This window comes from Perca fluviatilis, chromosome 19, assembly GCF_010015445.1.
Source record: "Perca fluviatilis chromosome 19, GENO_Pfluv_1.0, whole genome shotgun sequence".
Classification (NCBI taxonomy): domain Eukaryota; kingdom Metazoa; phylum Chordata; class Actinopteri; order Perciformes; family Percidae; genus Perca; species Perca fluviatilis.
In genome coordinates this window covers 6,031,349-6,055,570 of record NC_053130.1, presented here as the reverse complement: position 1 = coordinate 6,055,570, position 24,222 = coordinate 6,031,349, and the positions used below count along the sequence as shown (strand labels likewise).

At 41.4% G+C, this 24,222-nt stretch overlaps 1 protein-coding gene across 1 annotated transcript in view; it reads right to left on the bottom strand.

Moving 5' to 3' along the window:
- LOC120548190 (pro-neuregulin-3, membrane-bound isoform) overlaps window positions 1-24,222 on the bottom strand; it is a 411,125-nt gene that overhangs the window by 134,743 nt on the left and 252,160 nt on the right. Inside the window, 1 exon segment of the mRNA XM_039784271.1 lies at window positions 16,018-16,147. Within this exon segment, the coding sequence (XP_039640205.1) occupies window positions 16,018-16,147 (130 nt within the window).

Genomic DNA, 24,222 nt, shown 5'->3' with positions numbered 1-24,222 from the left:
AGTAGAGACATTGGGAATAGTAGCTTTTCCCAGAGCTTTCAACCATACGTGCAAATCTTCAACAGTGACTAAAGGTTGCTGAAGTTCCACTTTACAAACACATCAACAACTATTTTAAGAGCTTTATATATATATAAAAAATGCAGCTGAAGTTGTTCAAATAAAATGGAGAAAGTGTAATTGTATTTACTTGGAGCTTGGATGTAGCAAGGAATAGTAGCTTTTCCCAGAGCTTTCAACCATAAGTCACAACCTTCAACAGTGAATAGAGGTTGTTGAAATTTCAAACATATCAACAACTATTTTAAGAGCTTTACAGAAAAAAAAAAATGCAGCTACCACAAATGGGATTGAAAGGCGTTGTTAGAACGTTACAAAAAAAACGGAAACACACTCATGGAACAAGAGCATTTCAACAGGCGATTTTTTTTTTGCTTCAGGTAAGATTTAATTGTTAGTAATTGGGAAAAGGCAGCCCAATAGGACAACTACGGGGCCTCTAGTAGGAGATGTCGAAATGGCCATCAGCTGAGTGCCAGCGTGACAGTAGTCTCGCTTCGCCAGACCATCCTCCACAGCGCAACGGAGGAGGGTCTGGCTAGTCCACACAGCATTCCGGGATGGGAGGACAACGTGCTCTGGTTTATTGGCATTTCTTTAAACCAATCACAATCGTCTTGGGCGGTGCTAAGCACCGGGCAGAGCCACGGTGCTGCTGCAAAATAGCCTCGGCAAGGAACTTGTTTTGGTGGAACATGTGGACGTTCAAAAGTTGTTTTAGCCGTGCAACAGAAAACTCAGATTACCCTGCAGAGATCTGAGGAGCAGTAGTCCTCATAAATCGACCGGAGTTTAGAATTACAACACAAAGAAAGTGGAAGGTGACGGACATCCGGCCGAAAAGATTGAAACCCTGCGGAATTTCCGGAGGCAACGGAGCAATCCCGGAAGTTGAACGTCGTGGATACGGACTAGCGTGACAGTGACATGACCAGATTTTGAATCGGGAAAGCATGAAATATTCATGAACACCTAAGGGAGGAGGAGGTGCGCGAGGGAGCGGCTGTATGTCGAGATTGTGTGTGAGCCCTCGTTACATTTGTGAAACATCCGTGCGTGGGTGCCTTGCAATCTTGCAAGAGGATACATTCGCTACGTGTGTGCTCATGTGTGTGTAATCAAGCCCCGCTCTTCTGAAAACACACTGACGGTGAGCTGCTTCGTGTTAGTCAGAGTGGGAGACAGACATGTCTGGGCTGCAGGCGCCGCTGCCATTTCAGAGTGAAGTGCACTACAGTGAAACCCTCCCCCCCCATACATCAGTGGGTTAGTATAGCTCCCAGGTAGCACAGGAACTCCAGACCTGCTTAATATTGCAGACACAGCTCGTCTTCAGTTATTCCCCCCTCTGTCTCTCTCAATCTCTGTCACTCTTCTTTTCTCAGCAATACTTTATGTAAATATATATTTTACTCTGCGTCTTCCTCTTTTTTTTACTGTCACATTCATTTTCCCTCTCATGCTTGCTGAAAATTCACCGCTGTGCCAGAGTTCAGTCGCTGGGGAAAGATTCCCGAAGGTAGACGTCAAAATTTACGGTGCCTTTGTGGCCAGCTTAAAAACTTTTCCTCATTTTTATGTGCTAAAAAGATAAATAGTGCTTCTCTGTGCTCGCTCTTTGTTTTTATTGAGAGTCCTCCATCCTGGAGGAGGGGGCAATGCAAACGCAACGCAAGTCAAAGTTTTGGAGGGAAAAGGAGCGATCGTTTGCATACATTTGCATCCTATTAACACATCAAACCTGCTGACTTGAAAGGGACGCCTTGATTAGGAACACCACCAAATTACTGTATGTCTACTTCCTCACTGCTGTCTTCCCCTTTGTCCTCTCCCTATCTCCTTAGCTTACCCTCCTGGGCTTCACCGCTGAGTAATGTTACTGTGCAGTTCACATCCGGTGTGTATTTGTGCATCATCATAGAGAATTATGCTGGAATATAACTCAACCTTTTGATGTGCCAAACACTCCCTATAACCCCATCACTCTCTCTCTCTCTCTCTCTCGCTCTCTCTCTTTTAAGCCTTTCACTTTTGTCTCTCACCATAAGGTCATGCCTCTCCCTCTCTGTTTCCTCAGGGCATCACTGGCAGGTTTGGCAAAGCTGTCAAACATGTGTGCATGCATATTATGTCTCCCAGCACACCTCGAAATACTCATGACCAAATGTATTATGAGCCTCCTAAAGATGAGCCGACTGTGTGGGTGTTGGAATATAAATGAGCTCCCGTATCACAGCTCACTGATTTGTATCACTGATTTATGTAATAAAGTACATCCTGGCTGTCACTCACTTCAAAAGCATAGCAGGAAGAGAAACGATCGTTACCAGCCCTACTACCGCTTTCACTGTGCAAAATGACGCACAGAATGAGAATATTGCCATTTGATGGCATGGTGCAACCACACAAACATGTAGTCTTGGGTTTTCATATTTCATTCAGACTAAAAGCTTCTTTGTACAGTGAAGTAACACCGCCGACAGTGTGGACTAAGAGGATTTTGTTTTCAAACCTTCGAGGGAAAAAAGAAAAAGTGCATTTCAAGGTGTTAATAAATTCCCAAGGAAATTATAAAGTGCTCACGATCACAACAGGTCAACGTTGACAGTATACTGTCGCTACTTCAGTTTGCAATATTCAAACACTGTTCAATCTAAAAGGCGTTCATCAGGAAGTCTGCAGCAACGTTAATCTTGACACAAAATGGCTGCTGTTTGTTTCTTTTCACAACAAGCACACTAATTCACGTTGCAAGTTTACACTGAAAAAGTAAAAAGTAATTTATCTAAGGCTTCTCTCGGTACAACAAATCTTGGTTTACATAATACTGTTTGTTCTTTAATTGTATCCAACTTTATTATTTTAATGCGAAAAGTGTGTTTTTTTTTTATTCTTTGATGGCCACTATTGGTGTTGTGCAAAAGATATTTTTTACTGCCAAGAATTAATGCGATCTCTGCTGTAGAATCATAAGACCATAAATTAAAATACTAAAATACTGTATTTTATTTGACTGCTTTAGGATATTCTTTATCAAACAGTCTTTTAGAAGCTGCAGTTGGCATAGACAGGCTCCAAATGCTACGGGCTGTGAGAGTCATTCACAGGAGACCGTCATTGTGAATAATGATCGTAATTAGTCTCAGCACTATTATTTCTATACAGTGTGTTTAATTTGACGATTCTTTAAAGCTTTCAAGGATTATCAGTTGCCGTGCACATCCCAATTCTCTATTACCTGTCACTTTCTGTCAAAGTCATACTATGTGCGTTGCTATATCTATATAACACCGCAGACTCCAACAACAGACAAAAGCCTCTAGTCCTATACTATTATTCTATTATCATGACGGCTTTGACAGAGCCGTCACATTTTTCCCAAATCAGCATATTTACAACATCACGTTTGTCATAAGGAGAGTTGAGTATTCTTCCACCCACACACACACACACACACACACACACACACACACACACACACACACACACACACACACACAATATATATGTGTATGTTTGTGAAAGAGCCTTAATCGGATCCTCTGTGCTGTTTACCAAACTGAGTGAGCTAATGCAATTGCACGATTAAATCTTGTTAAATCTTGCTAATTAAAACTGACAAAGACGTCAATACAAATCAATGGCAAGGCGAGAAGTTGGAGAGCCTAGGAAATAGCGTTGGGAAGTCGGCTTGAGAAAAATTATAGGAAATGACACACTAATTAGATATAAACACTCCTTTGCGTTTCCATAGAGAGAAACAAGTCATGCACATACAGTTATAAACTCTGTTTCACACAGGATACGTAAAGTGCTCATATTATGCTCATTTTCAGGTTCATAATTGTATTTAGAGGTTGTACCAGAATAGGTTTATGTGGTTTAATTTTCAGAAAGCACCATATTTTTGTTGTACTGCACATTGCACCAGCTCCTCTTTTCACCCTGTGTGTTGAGTTCTCTGTTTTAGCTACAGAGTGAGACATCTCACTTCTGTTCCATCTTTGTTGGGAGTCGCACATGCGCAGTAAGTACTGCTAGCCAGTCAGTTGTAGAGTATGAGGGCGTGCCACGCTAGCAGCTAGGCGAGCATTATAACGTGTGTTACAAAGTGACCCACGTTTGTCTCTGAAGTAAAGGCTGGACTACAATAGAGCTGTTTGGAGCAGTTGGTGAACAGTGTTTTCTGTTGGAGATGGTAAGTCCCTTTGGGGTGGACTTTGGGCTTTTTCACTTTGTAAACCTAAAACGTGCACAAAAAAGATATAACATGATAAAGGAAAGGGAAAAAGCCAAAAAAGCATAATATGAGCACTTTAAGAGTTAAAGCCCAAATTGGTGCACAGTGCCCATTACAGGGTCCACATGATCATATTTTAATTGCAACAAATGCATCAGAGTCCTCATGGTCTGGATTTGGATATACAAAGGGATACATGAGCTATATGCTTTGTGTAATCTGAGAGTTGGATGGAAACACTGGGTTTATGGTTAGCAAACACATGGCTATTTCGACATCAGGCAAAAAAATAGCAAGATTAGAATTGGAGTTGTGTTTTCTCCAACTGATGAATGTACTTCTCTGCCATTTAGTGCTCGGCAGGTAATGTACAGTGGGGTAATCAGAACTATTTTGCTGGAATTAGCTGCCTGCTGCTGCTTGACATGAGTTAATGAGAGCAGCAAGATCAGCCAAAACGGTAAATGTGATGTAAAACCAAAACAATGGGCTAAAAGAGGCCGGCAGCTCTGTCAATGTAGTCTCTGTAGGTTCAGGTAGTCATTCAATTAATTGTAAATACAAAAAACCTACGTTGATTTCTATTCAATTCAGTTCAATTTTTTTCATTGTATCAAATCATAACAAAAGGTATCTCAAGACACTTTACAGATAGACTAGGTCCAGGCCACACTCTATATTTTACAAAGAGCCAACAAGTTCCGACGAGCAAGCATTTGGTGTGACAGTGGCGAGGGAAATCTTCCTTTTAGGCCGAAACCTGGGACAGACCCAGGCTCTAGGTGGGCGGCATTTGTCGCTGCCGGTTTAGACACAGACACTTATACAGAAATACAGATATAGAGAAATATGATTCATAATAATTATAGCAGTTGGAATGATGAACAATGGCAGTTATAGTAACAATAATTTGTGAAGCTAAATTACTTTTTATAAGTTATTGTAGGTTTACTGTCCGAGTTTGGTTTTGCACAGTTTGCTAAGCCATGTCTAAGATGCTTTTCTGTCATGACAGACAATAAAGTTTTCTGGATACTTAAAGCAAGATCACAAGCCACTGTTGCATTTTATTTTCTAGTCAAGCACAAAATGTAGCTCAGATAGCTAGAAAAAGAATATAAAACAGTGAGGATGATGAAAAACAGAAAGATGATGGCTGATCTCTCTGTACTGCATTGACTTCCTTTTATAGAACACCCTGACTGAGCTGCCAAGAGATCATTAAGCCTTCATTGTGTGCTAATTAAATCGGCTCACAGGGACATACTGATGTTTGGCCACCATCGCTCACACTGAACTTCTCTCAGTTGCCATGTCACCAGAAAAAGCCCTCTTATCGCCTGTTTCCTGGTTTGTATTCATTTCCCTCCCTCCTTGGGTCTCTCCCAGCTTTTCTTTTCTGTTCCCAGGCACGCTAAGTGCTCCTCTTGGTGTCTTGGAGGATTCACTTGCCGAAAGCGGCGCCTTAGTGCCACGATATGCGGTCTCTTATCTGTTTAATTTTCTCCCACCTCGAAAGCATGCCACGGCATCAGCCTTGTTTATTACTGTCAGAGAGACACCAGTCAAACTCCCACTGGTGTGCCATTATTATCGCACAGATGGCGATGAGGGTTGAGAGAGATCGACGGAGCAACAGAGATTGAGAGAGAGAAAAAAAGAGAGAGGGAGGGAAGGGTAAGGGCGAAAAAAACAAAAACAGGAAGAAAGCAAGAGAACAAGTGAAAAAAATAGCTGTTTTCTATTTTAACCGCAACCAGATGGTTTTCTAAAAGTAGGCAGGAGTAGATTTTTTTTCTTCCTGTAATGATAATACACCTTTACACTGCTGTTTACAGGAACACACACACACACACACACACACACACACGCATACACACAAACAAACAAAGACAAACACTTTCTATAGCATTAGATGGCATTCGACACACCCATCTCAGAGGCTTTTCCCTGTCAAGGTAGATTCCTGTTGTCAGAAACAATAATGCACATAATGCATTGACCTCTCTATAGATTCCTTGACTCCTGTTATGCTCACTGATGGGATGTTGTGGGTCTCTTGGGGTGACAGACACTCACATGTGTGTGTTTTTGTGTGAGGGGATGCATACAGCGCCCTTTTAAATGCCCAGAGACTGTTGGAGAATTCAGCACCTTGGAGAGCGACATTTTCTCACTTGTTTATTTCTTAGATATTTTTTTAACAGCTTTTCGGTATGTAGTATGTTTACAACCCAATAGCACTAATTTGATGATTTGGCTGTCAAAATATGTCTGGATGTCTTAGTTAAATCTGGGTGAAATTTGGTTGAAAAGTAGAAGCTTTTTGGACATCAAAAGATCTCAGAAAAACAAAAAAAGCACAGTCACAGTTCGATTTCCTTTTCCATTTATAAAACATATACAGTACAGGCCAAAAGTTTGGACACACCTTCTCATTCAATGTGTTTCTTTATTTTCATGACTATTTACATTGTAGATTCTCACTGAAGGCATCACAACTATGAATGAACACATATGGAATTATGTACTTAACAAAAAAGTGTGAAATAACTGAAAACATGTCTTATATTTTAGATTCTTCAAAGTAGCCACCCTTTGCTTTTTTTGATAACTCTGCAAACCCTTGGTGTTCTCTCAATGAGCTTCATGAGGTAGTCACCTGAAATGGTTTTCACTTCACAGGTGTGCTTTGTCAGGGTTAATTAGTGGATTTCCCTTATTAATAAAAAAGCAAAGGGTGGCTACTTTGAAGAATCTAAAATATAAGACATGTTTTCAGTTATTTCACACTTTTTTGTTAAGTACATAATTCCATATGTGTTCATTCATAGTTTTAATGCCTTCAGTGAGAATCTACAATGTAAATAGTCATGAAAATAAAAAGGAAACGCATTGAATGAGAAGGTGTGTCCAAAACTTTGGCCTCTACTGTATACTATGGAATATTTTACAGGTTACATATAAAATAATATTAAGAATATTTAGTATGGCACTGGGATGCGGTCATTCCCTTCCAGATGCTTCAGGTGCCTGTTCTTTTTAAATCTCCTTGTAAACTGGCAGCTTAGATGTGTGTTATTGCTGCTATGTTTTCAATTTCATGCCGGCTTCTGGTTAATTGGCTTGGCAGTGTGTGTATGTGTGGGTGAGCGGGAAAGGTAATGTTATGCTTTCCACTGAGCAGCCGCTCGTTGCACCTGTGAGGCCCAAGTCAATCTGGTGGCAGTAGTACGTGGCTGAACGCTTTGAAAAAGCCTAAGGTCACCCAGGAAAGGAACTGGAGTCCAGCGAGACAGGAAGGAGGATCAGGAGGATTGTGAGTGAGGGAAGGAGGATTGCACTTTAGAAAGAAGTGGTTTGCCTGCCGCACAACATTCCCCCACCTTCCTTGTTCTTTACCTTGTGCAGGAACCATTGGTATTTAAAGGTCCAATATGTAATATTTGTACTGTAATAAATCATAAAATGACACCAATGCCTCATCAGATATTAAGGAAACATGTTAAACTGAAATACTATCTTTTCTGACAACAATGCTAATGTCAGTATTTTTTCTTTTTGAAATTTACATTCCGTGACGGAATTTCTGTTTATGTTTTGATCTGTGTGTTGTTATCAACGGCTCAGTTTGACAGCCAGGCCGGGTTGCCAGATATACCTGTAAAAACGTAAACCCTGCACGCTACAGCTGTAACGGTAGTACAGCTATGAAAGCAGCACACAAACGAACAGGATCAACGGAGATAGATTCTACCCAACCTAAAAAAAAGAAAACAGCATGTTTCTAACAGTTGTGTGACCAGAGACGTAACAACCCCCTGCTAAATATTGGAGATGTATTTGAAAGATGGAGACAGCTTAGATCCCAAAAGGACGCAGAATTGGCTTATTTCCTCCTGAACAGGTAAGCATAGCTTCAGGCTAATTTATCACAGTCACTAGGGACGGCCATTTTATGTCATTTCAACATTTGTGTACTCACATTGAATTATATAGCTAGAGTACCCGAGTTGGTTACTCGCAAAAACAATTGAGACATAGCCAGTAAAGTGATCCCGACTGGTCCTGGCTAACGCCGCCATGCTAATCCTGTTAACTGCTAACGTTACCGGGAGGACCAGGCAAGCGGGCCATGGCTGTTTACAACGGGTAGTTCAGCAGCTGGAGCCGACAACGGTGAGTTATTTTAAGCCACGAGAGGGGGGCTGTAAATCGGAAAGAGAGCACTGTGAGTTTGCAGTGTGTTTAGCGATTGTTGCCGTAATTCTAAGCCAATGAAGTGTGTTCCACGGCGGGTAGTGGTATTTGCGGATTTTTTACGTTTCGTATTGTAATTCTAAGCCGAGGAAGTGTGCCTGACAGGCGTGTGGAGAGGACGGTGAGGTTGTTGTGTTTTTAGCGGTTCATACTGTAATTTTAAGCCGAAAAAGTGTGTCTGTCAGTTGGTTACAGAGCTCCGCGTCGTGTATATATCTATGGCTCCGCGTGAGCACGGGCTTTTATGACTGTCAATATAGCCAGCATTTTTGATTGATTGATTGATTGATTTGAAATAAATGCATAACAAAATGCCAACACAGTGACATTGTACATTTATCAGAACTGTCGAGGATAACACAAGAAAGTTACAAACTTATTTCCATTGTGGTCCTCGTCTAACGTTAGCTACTCCGCTCATTGACATATATAAAAGACTCCGCTGTGCTGTGGAGTAATGTCTGGCTATGTGAGACTAGCATCTAACGTTAGGACTCTGCTGTGCTGTGGAGTAATGTCTGGCTATGTGAGACTAGCATCTAACGTTAGCTACTCTGCTGTGCTGTGGAGTAATGTCTGGCTATGTGAGAAAAGCGTCTAGCAACATTGTTGTGAATGCTGCGGTCTCAGCCTGGCAACCCCCGTGAACTTCGAGTCTGGGCAGGAGGGGGCGGGGGAAACGACTCTCCAGTATTTTGAATTGGTAGTGCAGGAACTATTTTAACCGCTAGCTGCCAGTATTACATACAATATTACATATTGCACCTTTAAGTGATTTACTTGATTATCTTTGTTTTCGTTGCTATTTAAGTCACAACACTTGTCAAGCTCTTTCTAGTTGGGTTTTTAACCTTTATATTGCATTGCCGGGAGACATGTTGACATGTTGTTTTGTAAAATACAATGCTCATACAGAAGTCCCTATCACTAGCAGGAGGAATCTGTGATGAAATAGGTGGATGATGTAAAAGAAGAGGAAGATGGATGAATAGCAAGCGTTAGTTAGAGAAGCACATGCTGGGCATGCACAATGTCAGCGAGGGCAGCAGTGCATTTTGTTTCAAGCCTTTGTTAGACGCTCTCATGAAGCCAAATTGTTAAGCAAAAGATGAAAGTAATGCATTTTTTCTGACATTGCTGCTTATCATTTCTACCACAAATATCCTTGAGTCAGATACTGTTGATTAATTCAAGATCTGTGTGCAATGAGAGGGTGTAGATTAAACCCACACTTCTCACATGAAGCCTTACAGCGGCAATCGTTCCGCCACTATGTATGTTTAAAAAAAAAACGTCAGCACTGGACTTGCAGCAGGATTTAACAATATCCTCCTGAAAAAGACCCTCAGTTGGTGAGAGGTCAACTTTCCAACCTGCAACACAGTCTGGGCCAACGTCTTAGCTCCCAGCACACAAACTCTGACACTCACTGTGTGTGTGTGTGTGTGTGTGTATGTGTTTCATATATCGGTTTCTCCCCTCTAGAAAGTGTCTGTGTCAGACCCAGGTCTCATTGGCGGGGCTTTGCAGGGATCTCCTTCAAACCCCCGCTACCTCCACCTGCCAGGTGAGATTGCCTTTCTATTGCTCTGAAATAGCCTCTTGACAGAGGCCGATGAGATGGGCTTAGCTAGCCCACGTTTCTAACCAGACCGAGGGAGAACCTTTCTGCCCGGTCACACTGGCAGGAGGAAATGAATAATAAGCGGGCCAGAAATCAAATCCATCGCACCTCCGAAAGACAGAATAAATAAACAGTGTCCAGTAAGAAGAGGTAAAGCTAAATCCCCAGGTCCTTGGGCTCAACAGAGAGACTGAGGCAATTAAGAAACTGTGGATTAGTTAGTCAGAGAGCGACCACAAGACGCAGAATATAAAATAAAGATCGAAACGAGAGTAAGAGTATATACTTCATGCAAGTATATATTTAAATAGACATCATTTGAACCAGTAAACTATAATTAGAGTTTCTATTCTTTTTGGGAAAATCCCACTAAACTTAGGAAGTAATTAATCAAATTCAACATCACATACTTTTATAACTGAATGCCTTGGCCTCTTGCCATGTTCTGAAAATATTATCTTAGCACATTGACTAATTTACTGGTTAGCTGAGCACTAATGATTGAATGCCTGACTATGTTGCCCGAAGCAGTGAGCACTGGTGTGTGTGTGTCTGTGTGTGTGTGTGTGTGTGTGTGTGCATGTGTGTGTGCGTGCACACACACACGTGCGTGTCTTTTTGTCTGTGTGTGTGAGAGAGAACGAGCAGGCCTTATGACTCACATTGAGTTTTTTCCCTCTCTGCATCCGTCCCCGTGGGCTGACAAACATAACCATCGCACACCGACAGCACTAAACAGCGCTCTGGGGGACGATCGGTGCTTGTTTTATAAACTGGTTCGAAAATGGCACTTGATACTTGAGTTACGACTTTTTGTAAAAAAAGAAGAAAAAAAAATCATTGCAAAGAGGATCAAGTTTCATCTCGCAGATAAAAAATGATTTATTCTGTGACAAATAATGCCACAAACCGGCTAAATTCATTCATTAACGTTTGGATTGATCACCCTTTTACAAACTGATTTGTCTCAATTTGTTGCAAACACAAATTGAATCAGATTATGCATTGATCCTGTGCCTGGGGTGAAATTTGTCATTCTTTTGTTAATGAGGATAAATTAATTTCTAACAGCATGTCAATTGAAACACAGTGTGTCCTCTCTTTTTTCTTCTATGGTTAATTGTAGGAGTACAGCATTTATTTTCTAGCCTTTAGTCACTTAAAGGTGCACTATGAGTTCCTGCATGGTTTCAGCGCAATTTAATTTTTGTCTCAAATCATAGGAATCTCTCCTTGATCTGCTAGCTGCCTGCCCCTGAATACACGGTGAAAAAGCCCGGTCTCGAGAGACAACACAGGGGTCGTAAACGTCAAACAAACACTAGGGGCACAGGCTGTGCACTAAAATACAATAAACTAGGTTCCAGCCAATCAGCGGATCAAGGACATATGCCTACAGTTTGATACAAAAATGAAATCGCGCTGAAACCACGCAGGAACTCATAGTGAACCTTTAAGAGCCTCACTCAGAAAGTACATCAGTTTATACAATATTTGTACAAAGGATTTGAGTCCTTGCCTTAATTCCAAACTAGCAAATATTACCCTCCTATTTAATTTTTTTTTTTTTTATTTTTCATCGTTGTCCACGACTTACAAACCGCTTTGTTGTAATTAAATTGGATGCCATATTGTTTGATGGTCCATGTCTTTCCTTTTGAGAGCGCATTACCCACACATTAAGAGTACAGATCAACGTAAATTTTTTCTCTCCTCATATACACAAACACACATAATGAACAAGTACACGTGTGTTCAAGGCCTCATAGTAATGTAATTTTCGACGCTTAGCTCTTTAACGCGCAACACGCTTGTCCACAGATTATGTTGTCATAGCAACGGCAGCAAGCATGGGAGGCCCTCCCTCATCTCCAACTCCTCGTCCGCCTACACCTCGCAGTTTCTCTACTGCTCTCTCTCTCTCTCTCTCTCTCTCTTCTCTGCCTGTGTCATCCTACCTCCCCTCCTCTCTTTCAACTATCATCACTTTCTGAAATAAAAGAACTGTGTGCCGTGGACTTTGGTTGACTTTTGACTGGATTACACAGCGGACGATATACTGAACACTGCACAAGACAGACTAAAGTTGTTAAATCTTTTAGTGCATTCGCTTAAAGGTGCAGTAGATACAACTTATAAAACTAACACCTTTAAGGATCCAGTTGTTCCTTATGTAATATGATTTCTTAAATGACATGTAAACAAGAGATGGTTTCTATCAGGGTAGGGGTTAAGAAAAACCTGCTCAGCGCAGGTAGTTTTCTGGTGCAGAAACCTAATTGTCAGTCCACTTGTTCCTAAAAAACTATCCACAGGGAGCAGTATCTTGGGTAACACTTTATTGAAGGTATCAACATAATCATGACATGACACTGTCATAACTATGACATGACACATGAAACAAGTAAAACGTTTATGACTTCTGTCGTTAATTGTCATTCGGGTTTTGTCATGACAAGTTGACATTGTTTGGGTTGTCTTGATTATGACAAGTTGACATTAATCAAAGTGACATTACCAGAAGTTGTCTTGGTCATGACAAGTTGACATTACATTTGTTTGGGATGTTTTTGTAATGACAAGTTGACATTACATTTGTTTGGGATGTTTTTGTAATGACAAGTTGACATTAACCAGGATGACATTACCAGAGGATGTCTTTGTCATGACATCTTGACATAATGCCATCCTGTTTGTCAAGTTTTCTTAATAAGGACACTCCAAAGAAATGTAATGTCAAGTTGTCATGACAAATACATCTTCTTGTAATGTCATCCTGGTTAATGTCAAGTTATCATTACAAGACATCCCAAACTAATTTAATGTCAATTTGTCATGACTAAGACAACTTCTGGTAATGTCACTTTGATTAATGTCAAGTTATCATTACAAGACATCCCAAACTAATTTAATGTCAATTTGTCAGGACTAAGACAACTTCTGGTACAGCCCGGTCTCATGGAAGTTCGTGTAAATGTGACGTTATTTGAATCTATTGATACGTGTTCACGGAGACGTTTTTGTCGTTTTTTACGTGGTGGACAACACGAAAATGTGAAGTAATGTATTTCAATGGGAAGCATATTTTGTGGCCACAGCACGAAATTGTAGGGAGTGATATAAAAAGCCGAAATCCGCGTAGGGAGGTTGGTCGGGGTGGTGGATGGGTCAAACAACACAGGACTTTCACCCGGGCGAGCGGGGATCGCGTCCTTTCCCCGGCGTTTAAGGCGTCCTTTCTCCGGCGTTTAAGGCGCCCTTTCCTCCGCCATCCCGTTATTGTGGGGCGTCCCCAGCGGGCCGTCGCCCGGCGGCCGTCTCGCGGGCGCCTCCCGGCTTATGGGCGACAGCTACCCCGCCGCCTCCGTCCGCTCCCGAGAAAATATGGTGACATTTACACGTAAAAAATAACGTGACAGTTCCACGTAAAAAACGAGAAAAACGTCTCCGTGAACAAGTATAAATAGATTAAGAATAACGTGGACATTTACACGAACTGCCGTGAGACCGGGTTGTCTGGTAATGTCACTTTGATTAATGTCAAGTTGTCATAATCAAGACAACCCAAACAATGTCCACTTGTCATGACAAAAACCAAATGACACTTAATGACAGAAGATATAAACGTTTATGACTTGTTCATAACGTTTATGACGCGTTCATGACAGTGTCATGTCATAGTTATGACAGTGTCATGTCACAATTATGTCGATACCTTCAAGTAAAGTGTTACCATATCTTGTATCACTAAAGTCCAAATTATACTTTGGCTGCAGCTGTGTGGATTTGTCATTTGGTCATGTCTATAAGTGTAGTCTGTGTGCCGCCCAAACTGTATGACAGGTGCACTGGGCGATATGGAGAAAATCAAACATGATTATATTCTTGACCAAATTCCTTGATGTCAATATTGTGGCGATATTGTAGGGTTGACTATTGGTGCTTTCACTAAATATCTTTACAATTAGATATTTGATAAATAATCATCAGTAACGTGGACATAGTGACTAAGTGGGTAAAGGCAAATAATAGAACGACTAGAACAGTTCAGAAAATGACATCACTTTACTATAATGCAAATTAAAGACGATAACTAGTCTCATATCATGATAGCGATATAATATCGATAAATTGCCCAGCCCTAGTGCACTATATGCACCTACAACTGCGCCAACTTGTATGCAGATACCCAATGTAGTCTGTTTGTTTTAGAGCATATCAAGGACTTGATCCAACTCAAACAAATAAAGTTGGGGATAGGGAGGAAATCTGATCCTGCACCATGCAAGTGAATTTCATACCGAACATTTTACAGTTAAAAAAAACCAATAACACATTTCCTCTGTAACTGGAAATGTAAACTAGGGGTGGAAAAAAAAGTTTGATACAGCATGTTATCGCGATATTTTCCGAGGCATTTCTGTGTCAATACAGGGACGCCGATGTACCGATCTTTTTTTATATAAATTACATAAACATTAGAATTTCACTTTTTGGTATTAGAATAATAAAATCCCTTTTTTTCAGAGAAATGTATCTTTTTAGATAGCAGATGTGGACAAAGTTTTCCTTTAGGGACATAATTTGAAGTTGGAAAAAAGGTAAGAAAAATGGCAATATACCACAGAATATCGCAATATGTTTAAAATTGCAACAATATCGCATTGTGACATAAGTATCGTGATGATAACGTATCCTGGGGCCTCTGGTGATTCCCACATCTAATGTAAATACATTGGTTGCCTGTGTGCATGTGTGCACATCATGACTGAATGTGTGTTCACGTGCACTGGCATCATTGCATCTTGTGTTCAACTTTGTCTCATTTACATTGCTGAGCCAAAACCCAACCCTCATCATGATCATCATCATCATACACCCAATCTCCCTGTACACACTTGTACACACATACGGATGAATACTAGCACCCCGGGGAGGGCAAAACAGGCCCTTTGAAAAACAGGTCGGGTGGAAGTCCCGCGGTGAGATTCTGAGAAGAAGTTGTTCTGGGACTTAATTAGTAAAGGGCCCCACTTTTGAAGAGGATAAGTGCCCATGAGCTCTACTCTCAAATCTGGGACAAAGAAGGCTCGCACACACACACACACACACACACACACACACACACACACACACACACACACACACACACACACACACACACACACACTTACACACACACACACACTTAGAGCAGTTACTACAGATTCTAACAGAGTAATGGAAAAAAGAAAAATCTAAATCTCCATAGAAACATTTCTAACATTTTCTGTTTAGTCCACCTCTCAGCTGTTGATCCGTATGTTTGATATGTTCCAAACAAACATTAATTTACTAATAGTTTTCCAAATACGCTTCCAGCACAGCTGCAGGATAGCAAAAGATGGAAAAAATGTATAATGCTCTTAGTGGAGAAATTATGACTGTTTGAACATGCAGATCAATGGCAGAGAAGTAGATTTGTTTAGTTTTAAAACTTTTAATTAAATGACTTTTATTGCAATGACTCGATCTTAAAATGCATTGGAACAAAGCTACCCTACTCCCTGAAGGAGCAGGCAAACCTTCTCAGAGCCACCTCACAAACATACAGTGAGGGAGAGGAGTGATTGATACTGAAATTGATTTGTGATGAAAAGACACTGACCAAACGTCAGTATTTGACGAGTTGGGAGTGAGAACGGGGTGCTCAGCCACACCCTGACCATTCCTCTTGGATTCTCTTAGAAAGAGCGAAACCAAGAGCAGGAAGAAACAGGAAACATTCAATAGAAGAGGAGGCATTTAAATAATAAGATCAACAACAACAAAAAAACGCAGATCGGTCACTTACTTGCAGTGCTTGTGAGGCCCACTAAGGGTCTCGATGACAAAGCATTCGCCACCGTTCAGGCAGTAGGCCAGGTCCTTCTCATGGCAGGGTTTGAAATGCTCCGAATGCAGCGGAGGGACAGTTGGAGATGCTGCAGGACAAAGAAAGAAACTCTTGTTACTCATAATCAACCCGTAAATAAAAAAAAAAAATGTCATGAATGCATTCGCAGTGCAACAATCAGCCTTAGTGACAGCGTTAATTCATCTCACTGTCTTCTAGCAGCCCTATTACTACTATTACTACAATTCTGCAAATAAATCATCATATCATCCTAAAAAGTACAGCAAGTCAGTTTTCCAGCAGAGGCTAGATTCTCTCCACCCGAGGATCCGTAACAAGTGTCTGCCACTGCCTTATAACATACTGCACGTTGTGGATAATACCAACACACTATTGTTTGTTTAGATGCCGCAATGTCACCAGCAAAAGATGGATGGAGGACGGGTAATAATCTGTCCTGCTGTGATTAATACTCCGTGGTCACAGTAGTGAGAGCTTGACTTCTCCCAGCGATTTATCACAACATGCATGGCTGAATGTGGACAGTACACACTTCTGAGGGAATCTGCTCAGCGTACCTTAATGGATGATCTTATCATTGAAATTAATAAGTATAGCGCCAGTCGCTTAAGAGGAAATATGGAAATGACATTAATAACCGTAAAACAATGGTGCAAGTAATGGCGTTCGGGGCATTTTTATGTGCTTGTTGAGGATAATTTAAAAAAACAAGAAAGATAAATGAAAATGTAGAGATTGCAGAGAGTTCATGGGCAGTCATCCATCTGCAGTGTTTTGAAAGCCTGAGATGCAGTTGATTGGGGTATGGCTTTCAGACATGTGGAGGAATCAGATCTGCACCACAGATGATGTTCTTATTAATACCAGACCAGACTGCTGACGGCTTCTTTTGTGCGTACAAATGAAAGATGAGTCTGCTAAGGGCTCTCATTAGCCAATCCTCAGCTATGTTTTTTAAAGTAGCGGGATGATGAGCCAGAACTTAATGCCTCAGTGAGTAAAAATCTGTTGTGCTCGCAGGATGCTGTTATTACCACTAGTACGGATTGCTGTATTAGGTCGACATTTCACGGTGCGTGGAAGACACATCCAAATGAACTGAGGATTTCTCAATCAAGAGATAATGAGATATTATTGAGCAGTGTTGGGGGGGGACGGATGGGTGAAGAGAGGCGAGTTATTTGAGTATGCCCTCTCAGATCCTTTAATCAGCAGTATGGTGTGTGTGTGTGTGTGTGTGTGTGTGTGTGTGTGTGTGTGTGTGTGTGTGTGTGAGTGATGCTAGGTGGTGACAGGGCTCTGGGGATCTTATACAACCCATGGTAATTGGTTGTTGGGGGACTAATTTCCAATTGAGAGCGAAAGTTAGGTCAGAATTTGAGTAAACAGCGAGACGTGTTTTTATAAGAGGATGTCAACAGGTTGGATATGACGACAAGAGGGTCTTAATTAAAGCGGTAGCTAGTAAAGGGTTGTTTAAACAATTCTTTACTCACTTTTGAGCAAAAAAATAAATAATTTTCTCCAAATAATTTTCTCCAATTCTCTCAATTAAAACAACAACTGCTGGCGCTGATGATGTGTTTTCTAGCTTGCCTTTCCGCTACAGTGACTGCTTTTCAACAGACAGGGTTAAAGGTCATCAGCCTCATGACAGTGAGGCTTTATTCCCATTCAGGTGACTTTACGTTTGGTGATGAAGCCCTAACCTGCTCTGAAAACACAAGAAAATGTATTGAACAACATTACTATCCTATGTTTGCTTCCACTGAACTCTTGACCACGAGCCTCGTTTTCCGCTCCGTGGTGTTACATGGGCAGTGGAGCTGATGAGTGACAGGGCAGGCTGTGTGGTCGGTGCGTCATGCTGCCTGTGCTCGCTCCAGACATTTCCACATTCATTCTGGTATCAGAATCTTAGTTGCCAGCCTTCTTTTTTGTTTTTGTTTTTTCGAACTGTGTGAAACTGACGATTTGACTAGAGTTTGCCTCGTGTCACAGAATAAGTAACGATTTTTTCATGACCATAAGCACAATCGCTGGCTAATCTCAAATCATGCTTTAGTTGCCACGAGCAGATAAATGAATAATTTAAATGCCCTTTTGCATGTCATCCAGCATCAACAACTGTCTTGCTATAGAGTTGGAATTCTACTACCATAGGTAGGTATTATGCAAACATGGTAACGAACGCTAGACGGGAATTACAAAAACAGCTCAGCGTGACAACACGTCAGCATTATGATATAGATTTGAAGTGGCCAATATGCCATAATTATATACTTGAAACACATTTTCAAATGAGAAGAGTACCAGTTCCCTCTTACTTTTCCTAATATATTGAGACGTTGAGACAATATTTGATTTTTCTGTGGGATGTATTACCAATACTGCAGAAAGTTAACATTGATTCAGCAGCAGCACCTCGACTCAAGCTTTACTTTACTGTTCATATGGATTGTCAATTTGAAGAATGAATTGTCGTCCTTAGAACAGCTGTCAACTAGAACGAGTAGAGTAAGAAGGAACTCATAATATAACAATGCCATGTGGTATGTCCTGACGTGACACATTCGGCTTGCAGTGCCACGCACTCTGCACACAGAGACACTCAAACAAAGGCCAGAATTACAAAGCATTGCTGTGTTTTTTTAGCACTTGCTCTGCAAACATAAAGGATTTCCCTCCAGACACGATTTCATGCTTGGACTGGGCTGTGCGGTTTTGTTCGTCCTGGCGCTAATCGACAGAAGCGCCATTTGTCGTCCTCTTCCTTTGTTCTTTGTTGACAGAGTTGTCACAATGCACTTTAGGTTGTTTAGCTTAACGCTCGTCACCTGTCAGCTCAGGCGGCGTACGCGCTCCAAGAATTGTGTCATTTTAAGAGGGGAGAGCCAGAGTCGACCGCAAAAAAAAAAATCTTTTCTGTTTGCTGAAAATATCACCGCAAGTTAGAAAACGTTGCTCACAGAAAGGCAGACGTCAATCACTGCAGATGAAAACACACAATTTACTCCACCCTACTGTGAAGAGAGAGAGGGAGCGGATCAATAAACCATCTGACGCTGGATAACACAACCCTCCACTTCAATCTCTCTTTTCTCCCTCTCTCTGCTTACAGCAAGAAAATGAGGAAGGAATAAGGAATCTGCTGATTTTTACTTTTGCATCAAGGTGCCGCTTAGTTGTATTGGAAAAAAACACAGCAGGCATTTATGTAACACTTATATGCTAAGGAGATCTACACTGAAATGAATCCAATCACTACTGGGTGCAGGTGATGCAGTATTCATGATTTAATTATCGTTCTTCCGTTTTGTAAATCCAGATCCGCAGGGGAATATACAGGCTGAATTTAAGCATTTACAAAACAAGTAGCAATCTAAAATTGGGCCAGCTGGGCCGTGACAGGGCCCAGGCTGAGGTAGATGCTAGATCAGATCTGCTAGATGTGTCGACGTCACAGGACATGCCTCATGGCCCGCCTCATTCTGCCTTATTTTGCCTCTGATTGGCTTACCCTGGTATTCTTACCCTAACCCTAACCAATCCCCACTCCCCATGCCTAAACCTAACTATGTTGACTATTCTAGCAGATCCGATTTAGGATCTACCCCAGGTTGACCCACGGCTGATCCCCGCCGGCTTCCTGTCTGGCCCTTGGCTGGTAAGTGATCCGTCCGAGAGCGTGCATATGTTCCCACAGCCCTGTTTCCACAGCCCTATATTCCCACATTTCTAAGATTATTTTTTTTCACTGAAATTAGACCCTATGTTCCCACAGCCCTATGTTCCCACATTTCTAAGATTTTTTTCAGAAATTAGGCCCTACATTCCCACATTTATTTTTTCATGAATTTGTATCAGATTTTATCCCCCTTCCTACCAACTTGGTAGCCAATTACACCCAACCTATTATCCAGTAGCAATGGACTACAGATGGAATGTAACCCTAAACCTAATCCTAACATAGGGCCTAATTTTAAGAAAAATTTTAGAAATGTGGGAACATATGGCTGTGGGAACATAGGGCCTAATTTTCAGTGGAAAAAAAATTCTTAGAAATGTGGGACCATTGGGCTGTGGGAACATAGGGGAGACCCCATCCATCCTCCATGACGTAGTGAATTAGGAGCTGCCTCGTAACGTGCCTAGGCACCATGTCCACACATTATACAATAAGAACTACTAAAAAAGTACTAATCTTTGTCGGCTACTTCAAACATATTGACCACTTATTAATTAGTGATTGCTATGTGTCATAGGTTGGAGATTCCTTCTGCAGACACCTCACTGTTATAGGTTTCTTGGCAGTTGCAAGCAGTATGAATACATCTTTCCCCTGTCTTTTCACCAGAGAGCCCTGAGTTTGGCTAACAATGGGTCCAGACTCCCGAGGTATCTCGTCAACAAACACTTTATCAAGCAAGTCACATATTTCCTTTTAAAATGATCTACGAGAAGACACTTCCAGAATATTAGTGAATGATTTGCTGTACCCCTCCACAATTCCTTCTACAACCTTTTGAAAAGTAAAGATCACTTTCAATTAAACGTCCTTCTCTAAGTTGGCATTAGTAACTTAATGGACTTCTGAAAATATATTTTCACAGATGACATTGCCAATTCCTATTCATAACTCAATTTTCTGTTGTCTATTGTTTAACACAGTAATTACTTATCTGTCATACAGGACAATGGTCTCTCTGTGGTTATACCTTTCTTTGTGTTATGTTGAACTGAGCTACAAACCAAAGACAATGGCTTTCTGAAACTAACCTGTCTCGTTATTTTTCACAGAGAATTTGAATAAATGAATGTTTAAATATGCTTAGTGCAGAAAATGTTGCTGTTGGTCTGTTAGAATTGTGCAGTCTAGCCAGAACAGAACATCTGCAAATTGTTCCAAATGAAAACATGACGCCTTTCTTAGCTGGCATTGCAATATTCTTTTTAAATGAATTACCTTCAACAAAATGTGCTTAAGCACAATTCAAGTCATATGTTATCAAGAGCTAACAAAACACTGATTGGGCAATAATCAGTAAACGTAGAAATGCACTGCAGACAATGTTTGAATATTTGTATTAGGATTATCAAATGTCACGTCCTCTCTGCCCATCTCTCAGTCACCTCTTTATCTTAGCTTACTTTCCTCCCTACTCTCTTTCCCCCCTACATGCGTGTGTACCAATGCACAGATGGGTTAGAGGGGGTTAAAGCGTGACAATCAGGCCTATAATGGCGTCCTTCACGGATGACATTCCCCCAGAGTGGCAGACCGACCGACAGGCAGGCAGCCAGCCAGCCTGCTAGCCAGCCAAGCAGCCATGCTAACTGCCAGTGAAGGTCTCTGGCAGGACGGTTCTGGCCTGCCTGATTATTGATTGGCCTTGAGAGCATGAAGAAAGACCAGAGGCACAGGGACTAGAGAAGAAAGGATACAAGCAAAACAAGGACAGGGTGTTTTCTGGTGCAGAAAGAAGGGCTATTAGCTGTAATAGGTGGTAGATGTTTGAGATGTAAGTAGTGGTGTAGAGGGGTAGCACTTCACAAACAGAGAACAGAGCCATTTAACCAAGATGAAGGTGGCAGGTCTGACTCAAACAGGCAACCTTTTTTCAGTCAATAGTCCCAAGAGTTGTGTTAATGCTTTTCAATTTGTAGTGGAAGCACCACCCAAGGAAGAACTTGGCAACTTTAAAATCAAACCTCAGCTGGGACAAAAATTTGCCCAACCATCCTCGCCAAAAATTTGGCCATATAGGTTGACTGTGTGTGTTCTTAAGACCAGTATGCATGTTTACTGTTAAGCAGCGACCTCAGTAGTTATGGCAGGAGCAAAGGAGGAAGTCAAGTGACGAAGCAAAAAGAGCGCCAAAGTCTATTTAGGGACAAGGGTAAGATGGTGTGGGGGTGGTGGATATAGGTCAAACAAACACAGGACTTTTACCCTGGAGACCGCGGCTTGTGTCCTATTCCAATAGTCAACGTTGACTGTTTTGAAGTTAACCAACGTAACTACGTTAGTACGTTATGTAGTTACATCACTAACCATAACTACATGACAGACTTGCCGAGACCGTCTGTGACAAACTTACTCATTTTAACCGCAGCCATGATCTTTTCCTAAACCTAACCAAGTTAGCCTGACAAGCCAGACCCACATCAAGATGTTGAGCCTGGGAACTCACCATTGACAGGGCTCAATGGTTGCCTTTAAAATTCCCACTGCACGCAATAGGATAGCGCTACAACCAAGTAGAGCAATGAAGAAGGTTGCGGAGCTAGTTGACAGATTAAACTTTTGCCGTATCCGGTTGGCAAAACTCCGAACACATCTTCCTTTTTTAAGAATGACTTCAGTGCCGTTCTTTGTTCTTTTCTTAAAGAAAAGCTTAACTCCAAGTCTTCCAGAGTCGCGGCCAAAGCCCGCTGTTCGCCAGCAGCAGCAGCAGCCATAAGCCCACCCACCCATACACGATGGGATTGGCCCTGCCAGAGTTGTTTTTTTCCAGCTCACAAGCCAACGGAGAGTTGCTAGACAACCCTGGCTGCAAATTACCTTTACTGCCCCTAGGGTGCGTCTAGATTTCAAGGCTATAACCAAGTAATTTTGGTGCTTAAACTGTAAACTATGTGGTTAAAACTGCGACCGTTTCACAACGTTAAATAAAACGTTCATATATGTCGTTTTGGGAGTCATTGGCAACAACCTTGTCTGTCGTTTAGGTATGAGGACGTGTGTCTCATCTGAAAGGATTTGTCATTAGAAGAACCAACAGCAAACACAGCCTCCAGAAAGGTTGAGTTTAGGGGTCTGTGAAGACAAGTCAAGTTGAACCGCACAAAACTTGGAAAAGCATGCCTTTATGGACCTGAATTTGTGCACAATTGTCGTGTGAAGCCTCTCCAAACTTTGTTGAGTGAATGTACATTTAAATTTCTTACATTGCTAACATTATTCATCCAAGTTTCAGTGCATGAGAGGTAACAATTGACCTCACCTGGCAGCAAATGTAGTTAAAGAACTTTAGCTAGCAATCAACTGTGGCTGAATGTAGAAACATTTTCTTCCTAATTAACTTACTGGTTTGCTGTGTGGCTGCTCCTTCCAGAAGTGTATGACATGTCAAAACACCAGTGCCGATTGTTTCCTGTACACGACGAATGCTTAAGAGGCTCATTATCGCTTTACAATGAGCCACTGTCCTATTTACCGGCTTCAACACTCCAGAGAGGCAGCAATTTTTTTTCACATTTGCTGCTTGAATTGGTACTGTTCCTATAGACTGAACGCTGGCTACTGCAACTTGAATACTTCTGCTGCCTGTAAGAAGGCTGTGGAATGTGGCTAGTGTATGTTGCCATTTAAACTAAAGTAAATCTCATTTGAATAGTAGGAAGGGAGTCAAAACCACTTCTCATCTTATTAACCAGCACTAATACTTGGGTTTTTGGATAACCTAAACCTAATCCTAACAATTCTAAAAATCCTAACAATGACCACCTAGCCACAAAACATGGTTAATATACCTCACACCTGTCTGACCGCTCTTTACTCAGAATCCAGTTGTCCCACAAGTTATGAAATAATGTAGATTGATAAAGAGATTTTCTGTTGGCTCTGAAAAACATTTTGAACAAAACACGTGTACTGTAATCAAACATAAAACTGCAAAATCCATGGGAGGGATAGAACTTGGTTGCGCATTGCTTTCTGACGAGACAAATAATTCTAATACAGTTATATCTCCTTTTCTTTTTATAAAGGATGATGCTGGGTTTCCTCGGCGAACAGAGATAGGGAAGCAAACCCTGAAGCGCCTTTTCTTAGCATTTAAAGAATTCTACAGGCTTTTATCTTGGCTGCCAGTTAGATACTTCTAGGTCAGTTCACTCAGTTTGGAGCCTCGCTAATCAAAAAAAGACTTTTCGAAAGCACCACAGGCCTGCTCAGCAAACAACCCCTCTGTAAATAAAAAGGTCAAAAAGCACATATTCCTTCTGCGCTGGTCCCCCCGTTTTCCATCTCATTCTGCCCTTCTTTTCTTTTCCTTCCCACTCACTGCTCCAATATCTTTTAATGCCCGCCTGCTGACCTCCACTGCAACAGCAGGGTCACTAGCAAATTTCCTTTTT